The sequence below is a fragment of the Natrix helvetica genome (genome assembly GCF_964273705.1).
Source record: "Natrix helvetica genome assembly, chromosome: 9".
NCBI classification, from domain to species: Eukaryota; Metazoa; Chordata; class Lepidosauria; order Squamata; family Natricidae; genus Natrix; species Natrix helvetica.
In genome coordinates, this window is record NC_138560.1 from 4,879,112 (window position 1) to 4,896,702 (window position 17,591).

Consider the following 17,591-nt stretch of genomic DNA (forward strand, 5'->3'; position numbering starts at 1 on the left):
CGTCCTAATTTGGGCTGAACTGAAAAGCAAGTCACTGACCTGAGGCGAAAAAGGCGATCCCGCCGTCTTTATGCTCTAACGGCGACGCAGTGTTTATGTAAAGTGGCGTCAAGGAAACGGCGCTAATTACGTAAGCGTCCTCAAGCGGAGGCGGGCTCTATGCCCAGACACACAAAAGAGGGAGGATGGGGGGGCGGGGAGGAAACGAAGCGCAGGTCTTCATCCTCGTGACGGGGCGGAGCTACAGAGCGGCCAGGCCCGCCCATCAGGTTGCGGTGCTGATTGGCCGGCGCCCTTCAAGCTTCGCTCCCCTGAAGGAGGGGCTGGGACGTCACATAAATCCTCCGCGCCGACCCGCCTCTCTAGTATCGAGGTCTCTGATTGGCGCTCTCGGGGCTGTGGGGCAGGCAATGAGAGGGCGCGGTGCAGCCTAGGCCGAGCGGGGCCTGCGTGAAGAGGGAGCGGCGAGAGGGAGAGACCGGGCGAACGTCGGCTGGTGGCCGCAGCGGTGGGTTCGGTCCACGGGCCGGGTGAGTGCGGCGCCCTCACCACAGCCCGAGCCGTCCCCTCGCGAGGGGCCGCCTTCCCCTTCCTAGCCACCGCTCCCTCCGCCCGGCCAGCCCGCGCCCCTGTCAGGCTCTCCCCTCAGGCTGGGCTGACCTTTGACCTGCACGTTTAAGGCCTGCGGTGTTGCATCCTCCCCGCCCCCACCGATGTTGCCACAAGTCGACATCAAACTATGGCTTAGCTCCAGTCTGTCACGGGTGGGAAGAAAGGAGCTTGGTTTAGGGGAAGGAAGCCTAAGGGGGAAACGTCTTTGGGCCATGGAAGTGCTGCAACTGGCCTTCTCTGCAGATGGTTGCCTCCCACTTTCCAATTTCCTTGGTGGTTCCCCCTCTGCAAAGAGCTCAGGCTGACATATATGGCCCCCTTCCTCCTCCTCAACCTCCCACCCAGCAGAGGGGATTTCAGTGTAGCCTCTTCATCAGTGCGCTTGCTTTTTTTAAAAAAATAACTTTTAAAATCTACAATACGTTCCTTTTCTTCAAGGAATAGCATTTTCTAGCAAATCCTGTCCCCATTCATTTTCTTAGGCTGAATATACCGTTCCTTTGTGGGTTAATGTGTTGTTCCTGTGACGTGGGGGGGAGGTTGGCACATTTTTTTTTCAATGTCACTTTTATTAAGGTTTCTTTCTTCCTCTCTACAATCTCTGTCCTCCCTTCCCCTCAGGTGGAATCATAATGGCAGAGGAGTTGGCTCCCTCTGTGTTTTTCCAGCACCAGTATATGTGTTCGGAGTGCGGACTTCTCTACAACACTTTGGAAGCGGTGCTGCTCCACCACCAGAGCCATTTAGGGGAATCCTGTGAGACTGCAGCCGCCGCCACTGTTGCTGATGCAGAATCCCAACAAGACAACCGCTATCAGTGCCTGGAATGTGGGTGCGTCTTGTGGTCACCTGATGAGCTGTTAGCGCACCAGGAAGTGCATCCCAGGGAAGTCCCAACCCGACCTTCATCTCTCCCAGCCACCACTGGACAGATCCGCTACCAATGCAATGAATGTAATGAACTTTTTCCTTCTACGAGCCTCTGGCTAGCTCACCGCCGGACACACCAGAAACAGGAGGCTCCAGCAAACTCTTCTCCATCAATTTTACCTTCTTCTCAGCCGCCTCCCTCCCCTTTTTCCCAAATATCCAATCCTCAGCCTCCCCAGATCTCTTGCCTCCCAGCCTTGCAGGAACCACATCCGACGTCACCGCAGTCAGTTCCCCCCATGCATCCTTACGAATGCTCGGAGTGTGCCTTCCTTTTCTTAACACCAGAGGAACTGCTGGAGCATCAGGGTGAACATTTTACTGAAATCGAGAAAGAGAGTGGGGAGCCAGCTGAGGTGGCAACCCAGGAGGCGTCCAGCCCCTACATGTCCCCAGTGCCAGGCTCTGAGGAAGCGATAGCAGTGCCTCCTCCTGCTCAAGTTTTTTGTTGTACTGAGTGCAAGCAGGCCTTTGGCACAATGGAGGCGCTGCAAAAGCACCAACAGGAACATGTGGGGAACAGCGAGGAATTCCTGTGTGGGGAATGCCAGCGTGGCTTCACAACAGCCAAGCGGTTATTGGCTCACCAGCGGGTGCATGTGGATGGCACGTACGAGTGTCCGAATTGCAACAAGATCTTCAAAAAGGCAGCCTCTCTTGAGCAACACATGCGCATCCATAAAGGCGAGGCGCTCTACCTCTGTGTGGACTGTGGGCTTGGCTTCTCCACTGAGATGACCTTAATTATGCACCGCAAAAACCACACGGCCAACCCCTTGCACCGTTGTCATTGCGGCAAGACTTTCAGCAACATGACCAAATTCCTTTACCATCGACGCACGCACGCTGGCAAGAGTGGGATCCCAGCCGCACGGGGGGGTGGAGGAGACGCTACTTCCAGCCAGCCTGCCGAGCAAGTGCCCAGTGAGGAGGAAGCCCTTGTGAATGGCTCGGCCCCTTCCACCCTTTCGCCGGGGAACTCGGCCGAGGCCTCCAGTGGGGGGTTCCTGTGTCCTCAGTGTGGAAAGGCGTTCTCCACCCATATCCGGATGGTGCGGCATAAGCGAGTCGTGCATGTGCTGGAGCGCAAGCACAAATGTCCCACGTGTGGCAAAAAGTTCAAGAAGCTGGTGCATGTACGGAATCACCTGCGGACACATACGGGGGAGAGGCCATTCCAGTGCTCCGAATGTGGCAAGACGTTTGTTTCCCAGGCTAACTTGGCCCGGCATCACGTAACCCACACCGGAGAACGGCCCTACCAGTGCCAGGTCTGCGACAAGCGCTTCACTCAGTCCTCTAATCTTCGCCAGCATCGCCTTTTGCACATGGCTCCTAACGGAGACGGGTCCCACTCGTGCGACGACTGCGGCGCTGCCTTTCTCCGAGCCCGTCAGTTAGCCTTGCATCGAACGGTACACACAGGGCGCTTGCCTTTCTCTTGTCCGGACTGCGACAAATCCTTTTCACGCCATCGTCTCCTTGAACTGCACCGGCTTAGCCACTCTGGACACGAACCCCACCGCTGCCCAGACTGTGGTGCTCTTTTCGTGATGGCCTCCAAGCTGCAGGAGCACCGCTGTGCCGGGCAAAATGAGCAGGGGAACCCCCAGCAGTCATACATCTGCACATCTTGCGGCAAGTACATGGGCTCCTTGGCCAAACTGACCTTACACCAACTGGTTCATTCAGGGCAGCGTCCGTACAACTGTCCGCTCTGTGGGAAAGCCTTCACTACCCCTAGCGGGCTGAGCCGACATCAACAGCGCCACGCTGGCCTGCGCCCTCACAAGTGCCCTACCTGCAACAAGACATTCGTGGCAGCCTCGGGGCTGCAGCTGCACCAGCGCACACACACAGGGGAACGCCCGTTCCTCTGCCCAGATTGTGGCAAAGCTTTCCGACAGGCCACCCACCTTCGTGAACACCGACGCCTGCACACCGGGGAGCGGCCCTATCGCTGTCCAGAGTGTGGCAAGGCCTTCGTGCAGTCCATGCACCTGGCTGAGCACAGACGGATCCACACCGGGGAGCGCCCACACCCTTGTCCCCTCTGCTCCAAGACTTTCAAGACCGTCTCAAACCTGCGGAGCCACCGCAAAACGCACACGGCGCTGGCTGACAGCCAGGATGCTGTGCAGTCTTCGGAATCTCTTGTAGCTTCCGGCCAATCCACCCAAACCATTATGTGCACCAAGTTTGGGGAGACCATTGCTATAATTGAGAGCGCAGAGCCTCTCCCCATGATGGAGACCATAGAGATCTATCTTGAGATGTAAATTTCCCAGAAACGTAGAAGCCGTGCGAGGGAGGGGGATTTTCCATCTTTTTCTGTATTTTGAGTTACAAGGGAGGCGCGAGGGCAGCCTCCACACTTTTCCCTTGGTGCAGAGATTTTAAATCATCTTTAACTCTTCTGTACAGGAAGGCTTAACATGTCAGCAGGAAACGGAGAGCACCCTCTCTTCGTGCATCTTTCAGCAGGGCTTCTCGTTGCACCAAAAGTTCCTCATCAGCTGTTTTAGTTTCGCATGGAGGCCTAAACTACAATTTATGGACCTCATTTTGAGAATTTCTCTGGGCAGTTCCTTTTTTGTCTTGGGGGGGTGGGGGTGCTGGGAATTGGAGTTGGACCAGCCACCTTGATCACAGCTGGGTGCTTCTTGTAAATTAAAAGAGATGTGTTATATTCCATTATGGTCTCCCAGTTTCATTATCTGAGATTCTAAGGAATGGCTCGATACAGTATATAGGACAGGCTGTCCTATAGTTTTGACTATTGAATCCTTTGCTTGCTTTCGGGGGGGGGGGGGGGGGAAATGTTATCCGCTATTAAGTCAAACAAAGTTGTAATTTTATGATAGAATAATAATGCTACATCTTAAGGCAAAAGAAGGGGGATACTTTTGTGCTTTGATAGTTTGACAGAGTTTTATTATGCCTGCAGTCCTAGCAGAACAAGCCGCGTTTTAATTAAAACTGTCCCAACCGAGCAACAAGTAAAAATACAGGATTTCTGCTTTAATATGTAATTCCTAGCTGAAGGCCAGTTCCATTTTTTTAAATTGGAAAAGCTCTGTGCCATCTTTAGATGATTGGCATATGATGACTGGTGAACATGCATGTTTTAAAACTCGAGAATTTTAATGACGATTTTTCCAGACCAAAATATTGCAATATGCATAATGGGAAAAGGAAATAATGGTTTCAATGGGTAGTCCATGGCCCTGGGTAGTTTTGTATTTGCTGCATTTGGACATCACCTTAACATGACTGATGTGACCCAATCCGAGTTCACCCAGCATACTAAACTTTCAACTACCATATGTTGGCTGGCTTGACAAAAAAACATGGAAGTATTTGCGGAATCTGGAATGGTTCGCAAACAGGCATGTCAGTTATCATGTGAGGATATTATCTTTTTAGAATGTAACACTCAAAGACAGTCTCTAACTACCAAAGCAGATGTTGGAAGCAACAGCAGGGATAAAAGCTGACACTGTTGAGTGAAAAGATTCCAGTGTAACAACTAACCAAGGAATTATGCTACCTGGTTGGGGGCCATAATGGGCATGTTAATTCTGCACACCTAGCTACAATCCAGTGCACAAGTTCTCGGCTAATACTAAAGGCTATTTTTTAAATTGGGTGTAGCTTCAATAGCAAGCTTGACAGCTGAGATGGCTAAGAGAGACTGCATACACAATTGAACAAAGTAGAGCTATGCCATCCAATCTACATGCCATAAGCATCCTTTAGTGACCTTGAATTCTGTATAGGAGAATTTATGGCATTTCAAAAGGAACATGAGGCTGGAGCCCATGGTAGATACATAGCTCTAGGACCCCAGAATCTACCCCAAAGGAGTCAACCACAAATGCTTGGGGCAGGAAAAACCTTGATTCCCAACGTTAAGGAGCCAATTTTCATTTAAAAACAAAACAAAAAAACAAAACCCTGTACATTCAGATTTAAATAGTGACGCTGGGGTGGTTATACAACTGAACCAATTCCTCCCTCTCTCAGATCTCTACAGATAGTCCTCAACCGCAACTGAGCCCAACATTTTTATGTTGCTAAGCGAGACATTTGCGAAAGGAGTTTTGCCCCATTTTACGACTTCTCTTGCTAGATTTCTTAAGTGAACCACTGCAGTTGTTAAATTGGTATCACGATTGTTTAGTGAATCTGGTTTCCCACCATTAACATTACTTGTCAGAGAGGTCCCAAAAGGTGATCACATGACCCCGGGACACTGCAACCGTCATAAGTGTGAAATCAGTTGTCAAGCATCCAAAGGTCAATCGCCTGGCCATGGGGATGCTGCAATGGTCATCAGTGTCAGAAATGGTCAGACATCACTTTTTCCAGTGCCCTTGTAACTTTGAAGGGTCACTAAGCAAGCAGTTGTAAGTCGAGGACTACCTATATTTGGCAACAAACGCCAACAGTGATTTTAAAAAAAAATTCTGGGGCTTTCTTGCTGTTATTATTGTTTATCTCATTTGATTCTCTCCCCATTAATAAGGAGTTTCATGACAGTCCTTCCGTTCATGCCAATAATTTATTGAACCGGATGTCTGTACACAGCCAAAAAAAAAACTAAGAAAGAAACTAACACACAATGTTGGGAGGAAGGAAGGAAGGAAGGAAGGAAGGAGGGAAGGCAGTGATGAGGATAAATAGGAAGGTGAGGGAAATTATCCACAGGCTGCACCCTGGCTCCCTAGGAGGAACCGTCAATCCTAGATGATTTGCAAATGGAAAGGGAAACTGGGTTTGGGCGGGGAGGGGGGGGTGTCAATCATTGCAACATTTCATTAAGAAAAAAATTAATCTATTTACAGGGAAAATGGAAAAAAGGAAGCCATTTTAAGGGATTTAGATGAGGAAAATATGTATTTACAGCAGGGAGGGAACAGGCATTAAATTAAAACTTGCCTTCTCCAATTCCCTTTGAGAATGCTACGCCCCCCCCCCCCCCCCCAAGAGATCCACAAAATTGAAATTGCAGCACCGGGGAGGGAAACTGCTCTAGGGAGCAGACGCAACAGAATTCGGAGCAAGCTTCTGCTTAGTTTCCTGCCTGCTCTTAATACCAGCTTGTTCCAGACACGCGCAAACACACAACTGCGCACACACCACAGGGATTTCCCTCCCCCCCCCACCGCAAGAAATCCCAGTGCTACCTCTGAGGGGATCGCAGGAGGAGCGAGGAATGGTTGGCCATGCCCCCTCCCCCTCACAATCCAAGGCAAGGGGGAGAGGGCTTTCTTGTTCCCGGTAAAGAGATCGCGGGCAGAGGCATGGCAAGCAAAGGAGCAGGTGGGGAGGGGAGGGGGAGAGAAGGAAGGGTGATTCCCCGCTGGAATGGGACAAAAAAAAAACCTGAATGTTATTGGGCTATAAAAACAGACCCGCTTAAAAATACAGCATCCGGGTTTTCACAGACAGACACGTCTTGGGATGGAGAAGGAGCCATTAACCGTGTGAAGGGGATATACAAGAGGTGGAGAGTTCGGAAAAGCGTGACTGACATGAGACTGGGAAATAAAACCATTTGCCCCCCCTCCCCAGGGGATGTTAAAAACAAGAGCAACTTAAAACCTCAATTAGGACAGACTTGGGATGAGCCAGAGGGAGAGGGAGAGGAGGAAAGGAAGATGGCAGCAGCTCTCCGGTCCTTCCCCCCCTCCACCCCTCTCCTGAGGCACCAACCTGAACCAGTTTGGACAGAGAAGGGAGCCCTCAAGCCATGGGATTTGTCTGTTCTCCCCACCCACCCCTCCCCGAGCCAAGGCATTAAGAGGACCACCTTTGAGGGAATCCCCTCCCCCCTCCCATCCAAGTGGCCGTCCCATCCCCAATTGGCCTCCCCCTCCACCTGGTCCCCGGGCCAAGGTTGCTTTCCCCCCACCATTCACAGTTCAGAGAAGTCCATGTGGGTGGCCTGGGGGTAGGGGGTAGTGGAGGGGACCTGCCCCCCGGGCCCAGCGACCCCTCAGGACGTATTGGCAATGGGTCCTGCGCCATCTCCTGGTGTGACCTGGCTCCTGTCAGTGTTCATTCTTCCCTCACCTGGAGAGAGAGAGAGAGAGAGAGAGAGGAACCACTCAGTGTGAAGCCATGCTGGACTTTCCTTTTCCAAAGAAGCCGAGTTGTTAGTCTCGTTATTGTTAAGGAGCCCTGGCAGCAGTGGCTGAACTGCAATATTGCAGGCCAACTCTGCCCACAGCCTAGAGTTCGATCTTGACGGGGTTCAAGGTTGACTCAGCCATCCATCCTTCTGAGGTCGGTAAATCGAGAACCCAGATTGTTTTGGCCAATAGGCTGACATTGTAAACTGCCCAGAAACTACATGTAAAGCACTACTCAGCTGTATATAAATATAGCAATAGTGTGTAGATTTATGTATCGCTTCATAGTGCTTTTACAGCCCCCTCTGAGTGGTTTACAGAGTCAGCCTCTTGCCCTTAATAATCTGGGTCCTCATTTTACCGACCAGGGAAGGATAGAAGGCCGAGTCAAAATTGAGCCACTCGGGATCGAACTCCTGGCTGTGGAATGCAGAATTATTCCGCAAGACTGCGTTCCAACCACTGCGCCCCCAGGTCTCTTAAGTGCTATTGCTGTGGCACCCCATGCACAAATAACCCCCTCGTGGGACAGTTCCTCCTCAAAATTCAAGGGAAGCGCCACGAATGAGAAAGCACTCACTGTGCGAGGTTCCAGAGCCTGACACAGACCCAACTGGGGTCGCCTGGGACCGGATGTGCGGTGGAATGAGGTTGGAATTCAACCCTGGCTGGATGGAGAGCTCTGTAAAGAAAAGAGAGAGAGAGAGAGAGAGAGGGTGAAGCTTCCCATAACTCATCTGCGGAGAATTCCCGCATTTCTACAGGCTCCTCAACATGCCTGAGGAGCTGCTAACCTACAAAGGTTGAGAGCTCCACCTGACTTATTTTTGACCCAAGGACCCATGCCACCAAGCATAAAAGAAGACCCAACTTTTTTTAAAAAATGAAACTCAAGCTCTTCACCAGTGATAGTTTAAAAAGGGCTTTTAATCCCCCAACACTACAAAGCTTCAGTTTAGAATAGAATGGGATAGGATAGAATATCGGAATGACTAGAAGAGAAATAAAAATAGAATAGGAATAGAGTGAGAATGAATAGAATAGAATAGAATAACAGAGTTGAGGTCTTCTAATCCACCAGCTTAGGCAGGAAACCCTACACCAGGGGTGTCCAAACTTGGGAACTTTAAGACTTGTGGACGTCAACTCCCGGAATTCCCCAGCCAGCCATGCTGGCTGGGGAATTCTGGGAGTTGAAGTCCACAAGTCTTAAAGTTCCCAAGTTTGGACACCCCTGCCCTACACCACTTCAGGCAAATGGTTATCCAACATCTTAAAAACTTCCAGCAATTATTCAATGACAACGCGAAACAGAAAATGGTTTTAAGATCGTTCAAGCTGCAATTTAACCTTTCAAAAGATGGTATCTGGAGCGTGGGACCAGCCTGAAGCGAAAGGCTGCAGGCCACATGATACCATCAAGGGCATTTTTCTCCTGTTAAACTGTTACACGGGCAACAGCTTCAACTTTGCCAAGTGTGCCAAACCGAAAGGAGCTACGTTGTTAAAAAAAAAAGAGCATTTCAGGCTGCAGTAATTTATTCCCTTCCCAGTTCTACTTCACTGAGGCTGCAACCCTTCCCGGGACACTCAATCTGACCTTTGGTAATAGAGGGAAACCAAATCAAATTAATTCTCTCCATAATCATTCCTTCAAATACAGGGAATAGGAAGCGGCAGAAGGTAGAACGGGGTGGTAGAATAAAATCTAAAGCCACAATATAAATGAAAGTCAGTTTGGTCTGGTGCAGTGGTTCTCAACCTGTGGGTCGGGACCCCTTTGGGGGGTGGGTCGAACGACCCTTTCCCAGGGGTCGCCTAAGTCCATCGGAAAACACCTATTTTCAATGGTCTCAGGAACCGAGACACCAATTTTATGGTTGGGGGTCACCACCACATGAGGAACTGTATTAAAGGGTCGCGGCATTGGGAAGGTTGAGAACCACTGGTCTAGCGGATAAGGTACCAGGTTAGAAAGTGGGAGACAATGAGTTCTAGTTCACGCCTTAGCCATGAAAGCCACCTGGGTCACCTTGGGCCTATCACCAGGAGACAGTGAGTTCTAGTCCTGCCACCGTGGGCATGAAAGCCAGCTGGGTGACCTTGGGGCCTATCACCAGGAGACCAGGACTTCTAGTCCTGAAAACTGGCTAAGTGATTTGGGGGGGGGATCTCTCAGCCCAATTCACCTCACAGCGTTTTCCTTTTGGGGAAAACAGGAGGAGGAAAGTATGTTGTATACGTTCGCCCCCTTGAGTTATTTGCAAAAAAAGCAGGATATAAATTAATTAAATAAATTATTGGGAGAAAGGCAGTCCCCAATGCAGTATCGAGCAGCAGTGGATTTAATTAATGCCTGGTTCAATCAAAGCACACTCCAAAAATTATTCACAGTACGTTTTCCATAACGAGCACCTGGGCTTCCTTGAATTGTTCAGCATTTTTTTGGGGTGGGGGGGGTGTTCAGTCCTGCTTCCCTGATGATCCTCTTCTCCTCCTCCCCCCCCCTCCGCATTTGGGGAACTATTGTGCCTGAAATCCCCTTGGATTTATTTTTAACAAACCAACAAAAAATCCTTCCCAGTTGTGTCCGACTGATTCAATGCCAGCCACTTACCCACAGGGCTGAAGTTGAACAGCGGGGGCAAGTCACGGCCGTTGGCCAACCGAGCGTTGGGCTCACGCAGCTCGTCAAAGAAACTGTTGGCACAGGCCTCCAGGGGGGAGAGGCGAGTGGCTGGGGTGTACTCAAGCAGGCGACTGCACAGAGAGATGGCCTCCAGCGGCGTGCGGGGCTTAAACACCTGCAGCGGGGAAGAGCAAGAAGACACGGTCACGCCCAAACCAGATGTTCCCGGCCTCTTGAAACCCTCCCTTAAGCCCAACACTGTTAGGTTCTCCAGGAATCAAAGTTCATCCAATGGAGGCGCTCCATGCTGGAGATGATTGGTGGAGTGCCTCCTGGCAAACATTTTATCGTGGAATTTTTAAGGGAATTTTAATTTTATTTGTATTTTAATTAAATATAGTACAGTATATTTTCTACCTCCTCCGTCCCATGTTTATGTAGATGTATTCTATTTTGATATGTATATGGTTTTTAATAATGACTGTACACCGCCCCGAGTCCTGTTTAGGAAAGGGCGCGGTTTATAAATAAAAGTTGATTTGATTTGATTTGGAGTGATATAAAACAGCGGCAGCCACCCTCCCCAATCCTTTGGGTACCAGGGACCTCTTCCACAGGGGAAAAAACAGTCCACGGACCAGGGGAAGGCGTGGTTTCGCACGCTACCTACAACTCGCGCATGCGCAGATGACGCTTTGATCGCTTGCACAGCCAGATTCCCAGTGGGCCACGGACTGGGGGGTTGAGGGACCCTCGATATATAGAAGATTCCACCACTGCACCAATTTATGTTCTAGGTGGTTTTTTAAAAAACAAAAAACAAATCTGAGCCCTGTTATTTTATTTATTTATTTAGCGCACGGCCTCTGCGTGGGCGATAGCACGAAATCGGACATCGTGTTTCATCCTCTCTCTCCACAATCTCGCTGCCCCCTCCCCCCCCTTACCTTTATCCATGGATGTGCTTTGATCTGGGGGAACTTAAACTCTGTGTAGTTGGGGTTCATCTCTCGTATCTGTTCTCGCGTCGGGGTTCCCAACACCTGCAGAAGGGAAGGGGAGGAGAACGCTCAAACCACGGCAAGTCTCGAAAAGTCCTTCGATCAAGAAGACAAAAATCCCAGTCGCTCAAGCCCATCAGGCTGACTCCCCCGATTCTACTTTGGTTAATTGCAGGACTGAAAATCGGTTGTAGCCAGTGGGGTCAATTCAGCCGGTTCTATCCGGTTTGGGCAAACCGGTAGTGGTTGCAGCGGGAGGCTCCGCCCACCCACCGGGATGTCATCACCGGGACGCCATTTTTGACGCTCTGTGCATGCGTGGAAGATCCCATGCATGCGTGGAGGTGGCGTGTGGTCACATTTGCGAACTGGTAGCGAAGGTAACTTGATTTCACCCCTGGTTGTAGCACTCTACAGGGCAGGTGGGGAAAAAAGAAAGTTAAAAAGTTACCTTGATGATCTCCACTAGCTGATCCACTCCACTATCCCCGGGAAAGATGGGCTGCCCCAGGAGCAGCTCGGCCAGCACACAGCCAGCAGACCAGATATCTATGGGAGAAAAGGGGGTACCGTCAGCCCCATGCGGAGAGAAGCCATGCCCCATTGCTTGCTATAGAGCAGTGGTTCTCAACCTTCCCGATGCCGCAACCCTTTAATATAGTTCCTCATGTCGTGGTGACCCCCAACCATAAAATTGGTGTCTCGGTTCCTAAGACCATCGAAAATATATGTTTTCCGATGGTCTTAGGCGACTCCTGTGAAAGGGTCGTTCGACCCCCAAAGGGGTCCCGACCCACAGGTTGAGAACCACTGCTATAGAGAGCTGCTTCCTCTTGCTTTCTGAAATCACCCTCCTTAGCTCCCTGGTTTTCTGGACAGGCAAAAGATCTCGGTTGCAAACCCAGTTAAAGGCTGGAGAAAATGCTTCTCAATCAACACAGAAATACACAGCAACAGGAATCAATATGCTGGCTAGAAAGATCAGGAAGGCGCTTCCAATCCTCACCTGACAATTACAAATAGCCCCCCGAGGTACAACTATAATTGGGGGCCAGAACTTCCATTGCTAAGCGATGTGGTCGTTAAACGAGTCGCACCCCATGTTATCACTTTCCCCACAGTTAAGTGAATTTGGTTTCCCCAATTCAACTTTGTTTGCAAGGTCCCAAATGGTAGTCACAGGAGGATGCTGCAAGCATGCCAGGTGCTTGAATATCCAAGTTCTGACAATGTGGATACTGCATCGTCATAACTTCGTACGGTTGCTAAATGAATGGTCGTAAGTCGAGGACTACCTGTAGAGGTCTCTTTTCCTATGATGCAGCCATAGACAGAGCTATAGCATAATCCATAATGCAACCCATTCCCAGGCAGACTACAACTGTCAGCATTCCCCAGCTAAAGCATTTCCGGAAGTTGTAACTCGACACTTGGAGGTTTCGGGGAAAGTCAACACAAAACTGTTCAAGCCATCATCCTTTTTTGCAATTCACACCCAGAGTTTGCTCCCGGAAGCAACCAACATCTACGGAAGGAAATTCACTTGGTCTGAGCAGGAAAACGTTATAAGAGCTCTCAACGGACGGCCAGGTCATTCTCACCTATGTTTGAAGTATAATCAGTGGCTCCAAAAATGAGCTCAGGCGCACGGTAATAGCGAGAACAGATGTAGGAAACATTGGGTTCGCCTCGCACCAGCTGCTTTGCACTGGGAAAAAAAGAGGGAACAGTTGATGGAGATCTCCAGAGAACGGGAATGCTATTGAAATGAGAGGCCCCCTTATGACCCCATCCTCGAGACCCCCAACATTTGTTGACTGTGTTTATTATCTAACAAAAAATGAAAACGGTTCAATGCACAATTTAAGAACAATACTATAAATTACAATAAATCTACCGAAAAGTTCTATCTCAGAGGTCTTCAAACTTGGCAACTTTTAAGACTTGTGGACTTCAACTCCCAGAATTCTCCAGCCAACTCTGGCTGGAGAATTCTGGGAGCTGACGTCCACAAGTCTTAAAGTTGTCACGTTTGGGGACCCCTGTTCTATCTAAATAAAATAAATACAAGGATGGGTTTTGTCCTGGTTGCAACCCAGTTTTGGGGGCTGCCGTTTACCCTCTGCCCATCATTCAGAAGCCAGAGAGAGATCTGAGCCCAGAAAAGCATACCTGCTCCCCCGTTTAACAGAACAGCAGGGTTGGAAGGGACCTTGGAGGTCTTCTAGTCCAGCCCCCTGCTCAAGCAGGAGACCCTATACCATTTCAGACAAATGGTTGTCCAATCTCTTCTTCAAAACTTCCAGTGTTGGAGCATCCATAACTTCTAGAGGCAAGTCGTTCCACTGATTAATTGTTCTGACTGTCAGGAAATTCCTCCTCAGTGCTAGGCTGCTTCTCTCCTTGATTAGTTTCCACCCATTGCTTCTTTTCCTGCCTTCTGGTGCTTTGGAGTATAGCTTGACTCCCTCTTCCTTGTGGCAGCCCCTCAGATATCAAACACTGCTATCGTATCACCCCGTGTCCTTCTTTTGATTAAAAATCCATTTTTAAAAAAGCATTAAAATTAGGGCTTATAGCCCTAGATTTGCAGCAGGAAGATGTGGATCCAAATCCTTCTTAATCTTGAAGCTCAAACCTGTTGCTCCCTCTCACAACCTTCTCACAGAGTTGTGAGAAGGGGAAAATGGCAGCAAAGGGGGTGGGGGAGGAATCCAACTGTGCTGTCCCAAATATCTCGGAAAAAAGGGTAAGATCTGTAACATTTATTTACAGGACGTGGCTCATAAATTCCTCCTGGGAGAAGTTTTGCAAGGTGACCGATAAAACCATGCCAGCAACGACAACAAAAAAAATATCCTTAACAGCTAAACCAGGTTACAGAATGACCAACACTCTGAGCACATTGGGGGTGGGGGGCAGAGAGAGAAAGGGTCAGTCAAGACCGCTGACCAACCATGTGTAGTAACTCTGAAAGAGTAATTGTGCTAGAAAGGAAAGCCTTTTTAAGGAACCAGGCGCAACGCAAAAGTTGCCGGAAAAAAGGCACGGGCCACAGAGAAGTTGAGTTTGCACATAAGACAAAGAGCGCACCAATCTTTAGGGTAAGATTTCAACTTCCTGAGAACAAGCTGACTTTGAGGATTGTATTTGAGGATTACGATCAGGATTGTAAACACTTGTTGCTTGTAGGTACACTGGGAGCTTAAGGACCGGAGAACACATTCCTTGTTCACACTTGGCCAATGAAAGAATTCTATTGTCTTCTATTCTTACTTGTGGCTGTAGAGCCACAAGGTCTATAGACAAACCCCACTTCCTCTGGTTAAGAGGCTGATGTCGCCTGCTTCCTCTTACCTGCCGAAGTCGCAAAGCTTCAGTACGGCTGTATCGGGATCCACCAACAGATTCTGAGGTTTGATGTCTCGATGACACACGCCTTGAGAATGGATGTAAGCGAGGCTGCGGAATAACTGATACATGTATACCTGAATGGAGGAAGGGCAGCGGCCATTAACGAGTGTCAGTTTGGTATACTTTAGATCACTGGCCTAGAAAATAGGAGCCTGTGAGTTCTAGTCCTGCTTTAGGCATGAAAGCCAGCTAACTGACTTCATGCCAATCACCAGGAGCCTGTGAGTTCTAGTCCCACCTTAGGCATGAAAGCCAGCTCAGTGACTTTACACCAATCACCAGGAACCTGTGAGTTCTAGTCCTGCCTTAAGACATGAAAGCCAGCTCAATGACTTTAGGCCAATTACCAGGAGATTGTGAGTTCTAGTCCTGCCTTAAGACATGAAAGCCAGCTAACTGACTTTAGGGCCATTACCCTGAGATTGTGAGTTCTAGTCTCACCTTAGGCACAAAAGCCAGCTGGGTGACTTTCAGTCAGTTCCTCTCCCCAAGCCTGCCTCACAGGGATGTTGTCTATTTATTATTCAATTTTTATCTCACCTTTATTACTTCAGAGGGTGAACACACCTAATACTCCTTCTATTTCCCCCCAAATATCAATCCTCAATTGCTGTAGTGAAAATAGATGGAATGGGTGCCTAGATAAGTTTTGCTGCTTCGAGTTGGCCAAAATACATATTTTAAAGTGGGATAAAAATGTAACGCTATATCTTAAAAGCAAAAACTGGCTATAAATACCTACTTTCTTAATACTAAGGTCATCCTCTAATTCTGATACAGCAAACATAAAGAATAATATGGTATCCGTCTACCTACTCTTCTTAGGGATAATGCAATGACATGTGATTTTTCTGAAGTACATTCCTCACTCCGATGACATCAATTTCCTTATTGTCTAGGAGATTCAGCTCAGCATATCTGGAAGGTGTTAGCCTTACCTAACCTATCTTCAGATTACCAGAACGGAATGACCGTGTTGCATCAGAGCAGATACTTTCAGAATTTAAATGAGATAACCTCATCATCACGATCATTTGTCCCCTACCATCTGATCTACAGCTAGTCCTCAACTTACAACCACAAATGAAGCCTGGAATTTGAGTTGAAAGTATTGCAGCCATAAAGTTGAGGCTCCAAGTGATTTGACGGTGTGACTCACCTTACGACCTACAACCTAATTTTAAGACCATTTTCAGGAAGGTCGTGACGTGAGTCACACGGTGACTCACCCAATTGGTAAGCAAACCACGGGGAAATTAAGCAAATCAAATATATCAGATGGATTTATTTATTTTTTGCTCTTTCCTGCCAGGAAAAAACAGAGAGGGGGGGGGATGTGTCACAAATCATGGCCACATGACTGCAGGACGCTGTAGCCGGTCGTAAATATGAGCCAAGTTCCCAAAATGCAATCACATGACCACGGGGGTGGGGAGGGCGGGATGCAGCAAGTTCGAGGACACGCCGTAAGTTATTTTGAAGTCCGCCGTAACTTCAAACATTCGTTAAGCAGAGACTACGGATACTACCGTGTTTCCCTGAAAATAAGACAGGGTCTATTTTTTGACCTCCGAAATAAGCGCTTGGCCTTATTTTGGGGGCGGAGAGTGGGATCTTATTATTTTTGAGCTGCAGGAGGCGGTGTGTGTGGTCACCTCATGGCGGCTGCCGTGTTTGCGTCGCTGAGCCTGCCGCTTTTTTGTGGCGGCAATTAGCGTGACAGAAGAGGCGTGGTGCCTGGGGTTGCAGGAGCGGCCGTTAGGTAAGGGCGTGTGGGGTGCAAGGGGCATGTTCCCCCCTCCCTTTCCGCCCCCCCCTCTGGCCTCACCTTCTCACCTCGTGTTGTTTATGCGGCAAGCAACAAGATGAAATGGCAGGAAGAGGCTGCGGATGTGTTGAAACATTTTCGGGGAGGGCTTATTTTCTTGGGAAGGCGTATTTTAGCGCATACGCTCAAAAGCCCAATTGGGCTTATTATCTGGGGAGGTTTTATTTTAGGGGAAACAGGGTATTTCTGCAAAACAATGATAATCAGGAAGCTTGCCCATCAATGCTGGTAGATCCCATCACTATGATGATATCATATCTTCCCGAATCTATGCTCACCGTCTTCCGTTTTTGCAATAGCTTACCACATGGAGAATGCCATGCCGGTGGAGAATGGGTTGGGTGGATAAAGAAAAGGGGATTCCTCCCTCCCCCCCACTGCTTTTAGCATTCTGTCTGTTAAACCAATGCTAGTTAAGTGGACAGAAAATCTAAGCAAGAGGCAGACAGAAGCAATCACCTGTCCAGAATAACTGGAGATGTTTTGAGAATTCCTGAACTCCTAAAGGGAGTTAGAGAAGGAGAAGAAAGAGAAACCAGAGAGGATGAAGAATGTGGGGAGAAGAAGAAAAAATAAAAGGAAGAGAAGGGCAGGCAAATAGCCCCATTCCGGTATTCACACAATGATCGTGGGCTGCAGATTTTACTATTGCATTGTGCGATCGGGAATGTGAATATCACTTGATTTTAGTGCTTTTTAAATACATTATTAAAAAGAGAAAATGAGGAGGCTTTTTTTTAAAAAAACCCACAAAATAATGCAAGTAAGTTTTCTTAATGGTGAAATCCATTTCTTTTTGCTTGGCCTGAGGCAATCTGCAGTCACCACCCACATCAGCCAGATGGGGATCATGATGGCATCCAAATTATGAGTCATCCTTTGCCCTTCATTCATTACCACCTGCCCCGAGGGAAGCATCCCTGGGTAGGGAGGGAGACATGCAAAGTTTGTCCCTGAAGTCTGCTCACTGGGCCGCATAGGGCTGTCCCCACCATTTGCACCAGGGAGCGATTCCAGAAGTTCTCCTTAAAAAGATCAAC

The 17,591-nt window shown here is 48.8% G+C and overlaps 3 protein-coding genes across 7 annotated transcripts in view; 1 reads left to right on the plus strand and 2 right to left on the minus strand.

Annotated features, from left to right (window-relative positions):
- On the plus strand, positions 1–6,520 carry LOC309396558 (zinc finger protein 574-like). Of its 3 annotated transcripts, none has more exons than XM_081961744.1 (2): positions 1–130; positions 1,234–6,520. In XM_081961744.1, the coding sequence occupies exon 2, from the start codon at positions 1,245–1,247 to the stop codon at positions 3,819–3,821; it is 2,577 nt and encodes an 858-aa protein (XP_081817870.1). In that variant the 5' UTR covers positions 1–130; positions 1,234–1,244; the 3' UTR covers positions 3,822–6,520. The 3 variants fall into 3 exon arrangements, with proteins under 3 accessions (XP_081817870.1, XP_081817869.1, XP_081817871.1); XM_081961743.1 differs by lacking the exon at positions 1–130 and adding an exon at positions 356–530; XM_081961745.1 differs by lacking the exon at positions 1–130 and adding an exon at positions 383–508.
- The window catches only part of DEDD2 (death effector domain containing 2), a 39,809-nt gene that overhangs the window by 11,928 nt on the left and 10,290 nt on the right, over positions 1–17,591 (minus strand). The window contains exon 1 of one of the 2 annotated variants that reach the window (XM_081961749.1): positions 40–169. The exons of the other annotated variant lie outside the window; for it this stretch is intronic. The gene's annotated coding sequence lies outside the window, so the exon portion shown is untranslated. Of the gene's footprint in view, positions 1–39; positions 170–17,591 lie in introns of those variants that run through there. 2 annotated transcript variants of the gene reach the window in all.
- Positions 6,296–17,591, minus strand: part of GSK3A (glycogen synthase kinase 3 alpha) — a 22,860-nt gene continuing 11,564 nt past the window's right edge. For both annotated transcript variants that reach the window (XM_081961746.1, XM_081961747.1), the window contains exons 5-11: positions 14,667–14,797; positions 12,911–13,017; positions 11,761–11,858; positions 11,256–11,351; positions 10,297–10,483; positions 8,260–8,361; positions 6,296–7,620 (exon numbers count right to left, since the gene is read on the minus strand). In XM_081961746.1, the coding sequence (XP_081817872.1) occupies positions 7,544–7,620; positions 8,260–8,361; positions 10,297–10,483; positions 11,256–11,351; positions 11,761–11,858; positions 12,911–13,017; positions 14,667–14,797 (798 nt within the window). In that variant the 3' untranslated portion in view covers positions 6,296–7,543. The remainder of the gene's footprint in view (positions 7,621–8,259; positions 8,362–10,296; positions 10,484–11,255; positions 11,352–11,760; positions 11,859–12,910; positions 13,018–14,666; positions 14,798–17,591) is intronic.

Coding starts and splice junctions, on each gene's coding strand:
- LOC309396558 (XM_081961744.1), top strand. CDS start 1,245: ATGGCAGAGGAGTTGGCTCCCTCTGTGTTTTTCCAGCACCAGTATATG.